Below are 10,366 nucleotides of genomic sequence, written 5' to 3'. Positions count from 1 at the left end.
CAGAGTTTTATTATATATATGTTGGCAGCACCCCCTGTGAGAGAATTGTCCTTTATTGCCTCAGGTTTGGGGCTTTGTGACCTAACCTTTCACATTTCCTGTCTCCTATTCATAGTTGTCCCTTTTCACCTGGAAAATGATGAGGTTTTGCTCTTTCTCCACCATTGTCAGTGAGATTTTAAATAGATCAGGGAGACAGTTTGAAGGGAATCTGCCAGTGAATCGGTTCATGGTGTTAATGAAATCATCAGGCCAAGAATGTCCCAAAGCTGGGCAGGTGGGCACGGGAGTGGGGTGGGGGCTCATCTTTCCGACATTTCCCCATTTACCCTGCACGAGTGCAGCCTCTGATTATGCTCTGTCTGTTAATTGCGAGCTATTTTGACTAAACTTCAGGCCTGCACACCAAGCCAGCTGCCCCTCAGCACCCTGCAGGCCTCCCTCAGTAATCCAGCCAACCCTTTTCCCATCAAGGCACCAGCAGCCAAAGGTCAGACACGCGCGGGGGCTCTCCRGCAGCTGAATGTCACATTTTATGGAGGGGGTGGATCCTGCTCATCCATTTCCCCTCCRAGCCTTTCTAAAAATACCCTAAACCTTAACAAGGAGCTATTTTGGAGGAATTGTGATCATGGATAGGCATGGGAAGCTGATTYTGGCAGGCTTGCACAGGTCGGGTTTCCGTGCTCCTTACTCAGGGGTTTGGTGTTGTGGGAGAGTTGGACACAAGATAAACAGACAGCATTGGGATTTTGGGACCTCCTAGCTTGGGATGTCTGCTCCAAGTGGGTTTACAGAAGGAAAAGAAGTGAAGATATCCTTATAGTAATGCTGGTCTGTGACTGAAGTCATTCATTTCAGGCATTTGCAGCTTATGGGATCTGATTTCATAAAAGCTGGCTGGGATTTCTCTCCRGGGACCTTCAGTGATCCTGCCACTTCCAATAAACATTTATAGAAACTGCTGCCAGCGTGCGGATAAGAGAAACTCCTAGGAGAGACTTTTATCTTCCAAAARTCCTTAAAGATACCAAAATATWTTTTTWWAAAGCCCCACCCAGGAGAAGATGGATAGAAAATGCCCAGCTGTAGCCTTGGCAGCTGGATTACATTACCAGCCTTTGCTCCCCCAGTAGGGATGTTTGCTATTCCCCCTTGGAAGTCTGTGCCCTCCAGAGCTGTTCTGGGACTGGGAGCAGCAGAATGCTGAGCTAAGAGCCAGTTTTGAGAGCTGGGATGGAAGTGCAGCAGGTAAAGGCTGTCCCAAGCTCCCATGGCTCGGGGRCAGTGTCACGCACTGCTCAGGTTTGCACCTCTAAGAAATTTCCGTTTTTCCGCCTCAAAACCTCCAGATACGAAGCCGAAGCTGCCTTCTTTGCCAACCTGAAACTGTCGGATTTCAACATCATCGACACCCTGGGAGTCGGAGGGTTCGGGAGAGTGGAGCTGGTAGGTGACCTCTTCTTCTTTGTGGGAAAATCACTGCTGTGTCAAAGGCTGCATTTCCTTGGTTATTACACCCAAATAACGCAGAGATGAACGAGCCAGTGGGATTCTTTAGCAAAGAAAGCTGAGTTACCTCTCGTGAGATGTAGAAATGGTGTCAATAAATGCTTTGCAGTTGTCAAAAAGGATTTATGCCCTAAGCTGAGTGAGGAGCCCACATCTCCCCTTTCTCTTAAGTGGTTTGTGGCGTTGATTTATTGCCTTTTAAAAACAGTCCAGAGAACTGGGTGGCTGGTGGGTGCTGGGATTGGAAGAGCAACCTAAAATCTTATTTAACCAAACACAGAGTTACAGTAGAAAGCCAGTCCCATGCATTTTTTATTCAGATCTGGAATGGTTCCACTTGGTTGTCCTCAAAGCTGAACATTCAGCACCTGAACCACGAAAATACGCCCCAAAGAGGGACTTTTTTATGCAGAATTGTAAAGAAAAAGCAAAATCTGAGCCAAGCTTGGCTTTGGAGCTCTGTGGTCTCCTTTAAAGCAGAGCCTGAGCAGGAGGAGAGCCCTTGGTAACACCAAGGCAACACAAAAACTTGGAGCAGGAAGAGGGAGTTGGGTTACAGCCTGGAGGAGCTCCGGACACCGGACACTCGTACAGTATGGTAGGAACTCCTACAAGCCCGGACAGAGAGGGAACAGAGTTCCTTTTGCCACCACAAAACCTCAGGGAAGCCTGCACTCCATAATCCTGTGGGAGTCAAAGGCGGCTGGAAACTGGAAAATTGGCAAAATGAGGTGTTTTGGTGATTATTTGTGACGTAAAGAGTAAATCGCTGTGCAAAGCTCAGCTTGCTCTTCCCTGCGGTTTATTCCTGGCTTTTCCTGTATGGATGTTTGGGAGGAGGAGCATCTGTGGGAGCGCTGATCCTTGCTGGGGTTTGGGGTGTTATTTATTGTTATTTTGTTTGCTATCCAGCTGTTGTTTGGGAAGAGAGCCATGAGAGCTCTCCAACAGCCTGGGAAGGATTCCCTCACTGCTGGGAAGGAGSTCCCTACCATCCCTGGGTGCAGTCACCTGCTGAGGATGATTTAGGGCAGGAGGTTGTGCTCAACCACCCTTTGAAAATCACTCCATCTCCTCCTGACACCAGGGATTTGCCTCCTAAATCAACCTCCCCACTGGATTCTCCACCCTGCAGCGACCCCACCAGTTTGGGCACTGAGCCACAAACAAAGGATAATGYACATTTGAAAATGTAGCTCAACACACCAGATTTTATTGTTTCTCTTTGCCACAGAGGGAAATTTCATTATAAAATCCAAGAAAATACTCCTTTTGTCAAAACTGAGCCTGGAGTTGCTACCTCATCCTTCCACTTCCTCCATGAAAAATATGGTTTATGATTTTGGGCTAAAAATGTAAACTACATTGGAGGAATTGGCTCTTTTATTGCCTCAGTATGGAAGTGCAGGAATGTTCCTGGAAAACATTCACATTTTTTGTGCTCTCCAGGAGTAAAATGGATCAAGGAAAATTTTACAGGTTTGGGCACAAAGCCCCAGGACATCACCGCTGGACAGGGCAACTGGTGGTGGCTGGGGGGAAACTGGAATGTCTGGAGCTGGGATTGGCCAAGAAGGAATAAAATTCCCATTGGATGTGGTTTTCCAAACACCTCTGGGAATGCTGGTGGCTTGGAGAGGTCGCCCTTTCCATGCATCCATGGACAGGGATGTGGCTTTTAGGTAAGACAGCCTAAAATATCAATTATTTTCAATTCCACTGATGTTAGATGTGGAAATCCCCTTTTTTCTTGCTTTTCCAGACAGTTTTGTTTTCTGTATCTCAGRAAAAAACTCCAAAACATTGGAATTGGTGTTGCTTGCTCAGTTTTTTCGTGGGTCCCTGATGCTTCTTCCAACAGCCTTATGAATGCTCCTCTTTACCCCAAACTGGGCTTTACCCCAACTTCCATCCAGGTTTTTCTTGTGGGGTAAACCATCCAGGGTTGGAAAAACCACATAAATGTATTGGAGTGGCCAAGTATCTGGGATTAGAGTCATTTTTCCATGGAATCAGTTCATGGAAGTGATGGCTGAGCACAGGGAGACTGAAAATCAGGTCCTTGGTGGTGGAAAATCACTCCTGGCGTGGTGGTGGCCCCAAAAGCCCAATTCCTTTGCAATGTGGAGATTAATAGAGGCACAACTCCTCTAAAAACAACCATCTAAAAAGTTCCAGCCATATTTTATGGGCTCTGTACAAGACCTTTTTTAAGTGGACACAGTGGAATGTTTCAGCTTTGTTTGTGTTTTGAGAGAAATCTGGCCCCAGCTTCTGAAGTGCAATTAAATCTCAGAGAGCCTTCAGCCTGGATTGTAAACAAAACCATTAATGAATTAATTAGGTAACAAGGCAGAAAACACTGTGATTGTCTTCTGATAGCCTCACAGATGCAGAATCCAGATATTTATTGGTGGAAATTTCCAATTGTACCCCATTTCCAATTCCCAAGTGAGCTACTTGTCCCAGCTATTGCAATTTTTTATTCTTGGAAATCTCCTAATTCTTGGGTTTAATGGTCAGGAATTGCCTCAAGCTGTGCCAGGGGAGGYTCAGGGTGGACATCAGCAGGAATTTCTGCATGGAAAGGGTGCTCAGGCCTTGGCAGGGGNTGCCCAGGGAGCTTTGGAGTGCCCATCCCTGGAGGTGTCCAAGGAAGGGCTGGAGGTGGCACTCAGAGCTCTGGGCTGGGGACAAGGTGGGGATGGGCACAGCTTGGAGTCCATGGGCTGGGAGGGCTTTTCCAGCATCAGGGATCCTGGGATTCTGTGGGGGTTTTTTGGCTTTTGAAGGAATCCGCATCTTATTGGTTACCATCTCTTATCCGCATCTATTGGTTACCATCAAGGGGAAGATTTGGGGATTTCAGTGAGGGATTTGAGATCAGGTACTTAGGAAATCCCAAACTTATATGACAACCCCACTCCTCCTTCTGAGCTCAGCAAAATTCTGATTATGATGATTTGACTTTTTTTTTCCCATCTCTTCCCAACATTTGCAGCATATTCCCTTCTCCTGCATGTGCGGGATGTTTAATTTTATCACAGCCACGTGGCACTGGACCACTGCAGGACCRTATTTTAATTTTCCCTGGATCTTGAATTCCTGTTGAAACTAAACACATCCTTCATAGGTGGAAACACATCCTGGTGATTGTTTGTTCATGGAAAGGGTCTTGTCCAGGTTTGGGAAGATGGGATGTGTTTGGAGCCTGTAAAATCTGAGCAGAGGCCAGATCAGGATATGAGCTGAGCCAAAGACTTCAGAGGAATAAAACATAAAAATAGACTTTATATTTCAGACAAATCCAAACTGAGAAGCAGAGCAGGATCATGTATGGGATTGTTGGARTTGAGCTCCTTTTGATATTTCCAAGACCCCAACTTGTGAGTTTTTCCATTTTACTCACCTTTTAGCCAYAGAATCCTTCTTCCACTATTTACTTTTTCTTACAATGATTTTACGCATGAAACTCTTGACATTCCTCACTGCTGTTTAGTCTTTTGCTTCCAGTCATTTCTACAAAGTCATATTTATCTCTGGGCTCTTTAYGAAGACAGAAATTTTAATATATTTTCATATATTTGCCCAAAATTTCCTCTTTACTGACAAAAAACTTGGCTGTGTTTGTTGTCAAGCAACAAAAATCAGTTTTCCATGCAGGGACCAGGATGTGGAATTAAAGCAGTTTAGCACATATACTCAACATACTCAACAATACAGTTGAGTATTTGATTCAAAATGGTTAAATTTGCTTTTTTAAGTGTAYCATTTCACAAATTATTTTCCTGTAGAGTTCCATAGAGCTCCAATTGGAATAGGAAATTTAGTGCTTTCCCAACCAGTGGAATCTGGACTTTGCCGAAGAAAATAATGTCACTGACATGAACAGATTCCACCCTGCTGCCCATTTGGAATTCATTTTAGAGGATTTCTAAGGACTCATCCTTCAGAACTCAGCCTGCAATGTGTACACTTCATTTTTACTCCATGATTTTTCTTTCCATCTTTTCATAAAATCCCAGAATCCCAGGATGGTTTGGATTGGAAGGGACCTTAAAGCCCATCCAGTGCCATCCCCTGCCATGGCAGGGACACCTCCCACTGTCCCAGGCTGCTCCCAGCCCCAATGTCCAGCCTGGCCTTGGGCACTGCCAGAGATCCAAGAGCAGCCACAAGCACCCCAAGCTATGCCTTAGGTGGGGTTTATTTAAGTCTTGACTCATTTTCCAGCCWAACCCAGCCCAACCTTTCTTGTAGCCATCCCCAAATTAATGTTGGGCTTGAGGTGGGGTGTGAGAGGCACCACGTGACCATTTCTAATTTGGATATGTAAATTATCATTTCTCTCTAAGCTTAGGTCAGGGGAGGGGCTGAATGGGGAAAGTCCYTGCAAAACCCTAATCATGGATCATTTGGGTTGGAAAAGCCCTCCCAGCCCATGGAGTCCAAGCTGTGCCCATCCCCACCTTGTCCCCAGCCCAGAGCTCTGAGTGCCACCTCCAGCCCTTCCTGGGACACCTCCAGGGATGGGCACTCCAAAGCTCCCTGGGCAGCCCCTGCCAAGGCCTGAGCACCCTTTCCATGCAGAAATTCCTGCTGATGTCCACCCTGAGCCTCCCCTGGCCCAGCCTGAGGCCGTTTCCCCTTGTCCTGTCCCTGTTCCCTGGAGCAGAGCCCGACCCCGCCGGCTGATTTTGGGGAGTTCTCTTCCATCCTGGGAGGTGAGGAATCAGTTCAGCAGGAGGAGCAGGCTGTCCCCTGTCGCTAGGGCAGGAGAAGTCCCTGCTTTRGGAATGCAGCCGTGCAGCTGTCAGGATTGGGAGAACTCAGCTTGCAAATGTTGCTTTCCCAACAGCTGCTGCTGTTWTTGTTGATCCCACCGGATTGAGCCTGGGGAACTGGGAAAATGCAGGACCTTGGGCATGCCCAGCAAGGGGAAGCACTTGGAATTCATCTCCCAGGCACTGCTGTTGAGTCAGTTATTATTTAATGTGATAGAGAAATTCCCCCATTACACCAGAGAATGGATTTCTGGCTTCCTTCTGTTGGAGGAATTCCACAGGAAGCAAGAACCCCTTGGAAAAGCATCTTTGTTGTGGAGGTGTTCCCGTGCCCACAATGGGCGGTTCAGAGGGACACACAAGGAACTGGTGGTGAGTGGACTCCTTAAATCTCATCCCATCCCACCCCTGCCATGGCAGGGACACCTCCCACTGTCCCAGGCTGCTCCCAGCCCCAATGTCCAGCCTGGCCTTGGGCACTGCCAGGGATCCAGTGCCTGCCCACCCTCTCAGGGAACAATTCCTGCCCAATATCCCATCTGGCCCTGCCCTCTGGCAGTGTGACCCCATTCCCTGTGTCCTGTCCCTCCATCCCTTGGAAACAGCCTGGAATGTTCAGTCACCTCACTGTTCTTCATGGAAATAAATCCTTCTTTGGGTGCTTGTTCTGCATCCTGGTAAATATTTATTAATGTTCCCAGTTTCCCAAGGCCAACTGGTTTTGGATCAGCTCAGCTGCCATGGAGTTGCACGGGCATTGCTGGAATTGCAGACTGTATATACACACATATGGATGACTTACAGGGAATACAGGCAGGGAAGGAACAAGGATAACGAACACACTGCTCTTTTTCCCTATTTTCCATTGAGCTCCAGATTTTGGCTCATCAATACCCGTTTTCCCAGCCAGCCTGACAAGGCAGAAAGGTGTAAATCCATATTTATTTTTCTATAACTGTTCCCAACCAGACAAAAATCAGGCCTAGAGTGCTCTGTGTGTTCTGGAAGTTGCAGAAGTTCTGAACCCTTAAAGTAAAAGAAGGATTCTGGAGTGTTTCCAACAGGAGGAGCCAGCTGGGATCCTATGAGACAACAGCCAGAGAGGCTGGATCTCTCTTTTTTCCCTGCCTTTCTTTGTCATGGAATCATGAAATGGTTTGGGTTGGAAGGGRCCCATGGTGTCCCCATGGGCAGGGACACCTTCCACTCTATTTACGGTAAATAAATATAAATATTTCATCTTTCATATAGATATATGCAACATACCTTTTATATACATTTTATATACATTTTATATACATTTTATATACATTATACCTTTAGCCAAAATAAAAACAATTATTATTCTATTTTTGTCCACCTTCTGAGCCAAGATCCAAAGTCCTTGTGGCTCCTGTGGCTCCCTGGTTTTCCCATCAGGATGGAAGGATAGGGTGTGATTAGCAGTTCACTCTCATCTTCTCAGAATAAATCCTGTTGGGTATTTTTTAAATTTTAAAAATCCAGATGACTCCTAGATATTTTTCCTACTTTTGGAGTGAGATTAGGATTGGACATGGGGGTAGTTTTGTAGTAATTAACTTAATATTAATACTTAAAAATAATGTTTGTAAGRATAATTGAAAAGATCTGGAGTTCCCCATAAAACTGTCTTCAAAGTCACCTCATTTGTCAGAAACCAGAGCAAGGAGAAGACTTTGTTCCTCAGCAGGTTGGAATAGCATGAAAAGCCTCCAGGGYTCATTTTCCAGGTGCTCCACCAAAAAATAACCCTTGGATTCTGTACCTGGACGGCTCGGGTGCATCAGCACATTTAAGGCAAATCCAYCCCCCCGTGATTTCAAATCCCAACAAATCCTCTGCATTTCAAAGGAGTTGGAATGGATAATGGATCAAAATTCTCCAGTGGCATCAAGTTCAAGCCTTGCCTGAGCTCATTGCAGCTGCCTGATTGTTCTATAATTAACCTTTTGGAGCTGTGAGAATGTCCTCAAACATCAAACAAACCCCCTGCCTTCTATTTCCTCCTGGTAACTTCCTTCCTTGGACTTTCTTGGAAGTGTAGGAAAGCAGGTGACTTCCCCAGGCTCTCCATCTCTGCCAAAAATAGCAATAATTTTTTTTTTTTTTAAATGGCCTTTTACCAGGTGATAAAATCCATGGTGTTAAATCAGGGAACACATTGGGGTTTATTCCTAGCACCCTTTGGAATTTATTCACCTGAGTCTTCAGCAGGTTGATGTGTTTATTTTTCCCACTGATGCCTGGTACAGATGAACATTAAGAAAACRGGAATTTCAAGTAAATTTAGAATGCAAAATATCTACTTTTTAATAAGTTTTAGTAAATTCTGATCAGCCCAGATGTCACCTGGATTTGCATCGCGTCCTCAATCCCTATGTGACATCTCGCTGCTCCTCTTGCTCAGTTCACATGGGATAACATCCAATATTTCATCCAAACAGTTAAACTGAAGCCATTTATTCAAAATGAGACATCAGAAAAAAAACAAAAAAAAAAAACCCACCAAAAAAAATAAAATAAAAAATCCAAGCCCTAACCCCAAACCAAAAATGCTTTTAACACTTTCATTTGACCAAAAATGAAGAATTTTTCTGTGCTTTGAGCTGTGCTCAAACCAGGCTAAAGAAATAATGGGGCAACAGTGATGGGGGAAAATGTTCTGCTTTATTTTTTGGGGATTGTTTGTGCCCCATCTCTCTGAAAATAAAACAACAAACAGAGGCTGCAAGCAAAGGTGATAATTAGGACGGTGAATTTCTGTGGGAAAAACAGGCCAGGAGCTTTGAAAAAACCAAAGTTTTATGTGGGCTTGGAAATTCKTGGGGCTGTGGGGAATAAGAAGCCACAAACCTGGCTTTTATAGAGATAAGAGAAAGTTCAATGAGGAAAACCTTGGCCACAGAGAGGCGGCCTCTCCTTTATCTGCAGTGGTGGTGCTGGACATCTCTGCCAGCTGAGGAGTGGCCTTTTTGGAATGGATTTCCTTAAGGAATGTATGTCCTTGTGGACAGGAGGGTTCCAGTCTGATTTCTGGGTGTGCTGGGGATACCATCCCTGCTTGCCTTTCCCTGATCCCTGGCAATATCACCCCTCCTGGTGTTTCTCTGACCCCTGAGCCATGACAGAACAAAGCAGTGGACAGTGAACTGTTCAAGATCATGGGGTGTGGCCTGGGAAAAGCACAGGAGGAAGTGAACAGCACTCTTGGGAATATGGTGGGATTGTTGGGGTGTCTTTGCAGGGGTGGGCGTTGGACTGGATCATCCCAGAGGGGCCCTTCCAGCTCAGTGCATCCCATGATCCTACAAAGGTGCCATGCCTCATACCAACCCACATTCCTGTCACCAAAATAAAACAAAAACAGATTTTCCTTTCAATAAATTGGGATTGGGTGAGTGCTGCCTCCTYGCCCTAAAGGCAGCCTGGGCTTCTGATGGGGCTTGGTGAAAGCCCAGCTCCTTCCCTGCTGCCAGGAGCCAGATTCCTACAAGGACACCAAACCAGACGTTCCCAAATGGGCCCTGTTGCTCTGAAGAGGGGAAAGCACCTCCCTGGGATATTGCTGGGAGCGGCTGTGGGGGGATTCAGCAGACTCAGAATCCTGGGAAGTCAGCAAGGGGTTCCTTTGGGAGGGTGGAGGATGGGAAGGGTGGCTGCCTTCCAGCTGGCTTTGGGACAGGGACCTGTCCCTGGGGCACTCAGGGTTCCAAAGTCACCAGGGTTACCCCGAGAGAAGGGAACAACTCCTGTCAGCCTCAGCTCAGGAAATTGGGATAAAAACAGGGGCAGAGGCTTCAGGTGGAAAGTGAAGGTACGAGCAGGCGGTGCTGCTAAAAATCCAGGTCTGCCCATCCTCTGCAGCCATCCCAGCAATGCGATTCCGGGCCAGAGCCAGCTCTGCTGGGATGGGCTGGAGGAAAAGATGRGTGGGTGTCAACTACCAGCATCTCCTAATCCGGAGATGGCTTTTCCCAAAAAAATGTGGTGTTTAGGAACAACTTTTTTAGCAGTAAATCAAGAATTTAGAAACCTGGATCATGAGTAAA

At 46.2% G+C, this 10,366-nt stretch overlaps 1 protein-coding gene across 1 annotated transcript in view; it reads left to right on the top strand.

Annotated features, from left to right (window-relative positions):
* Positions 1–1,104: 1,104 nt before the first annotated feature.
* LOC130580386 (cGMP-dependent protein kinase 1-like) overlaps positions 1,105–10,366 on the top strand; it is a 25,287-nt gene continuing 16,025 nt past the window's right edge. Inside the window, exon 1 of the mRNA XM_057377847.1 lies at positions 1,105–1,449. Within this exon, the coding sequence (XP_057233830.1) occupies positions 1,237–1,449 (213 nt within the window). The 5' untranslated portion in view covers positions 1,105–1,236. The remainder of the gene's footprint in view (positions 1,450–10,366) is intronic.

This window comes from Malurus melanocephalus, unplaced genomic scaffold, assembly GCF_030028575.1.
Source record: "Malurus melanocephalus ecotype Western Australia unplaced genomic scaffold, MMel_1.1 scaffold_327, whole genome shotgun sequence".
In the NCBI taxonomy this organism is placed as follows: Eukaryota; Metazoa; Chordata; class Aves; order Passeriformes; family Maluridae; genus Malurus; species Malurus melanocephalus.
This window is presented reverse-complemented; position numbering and strand designations above follow the sequence as displayed.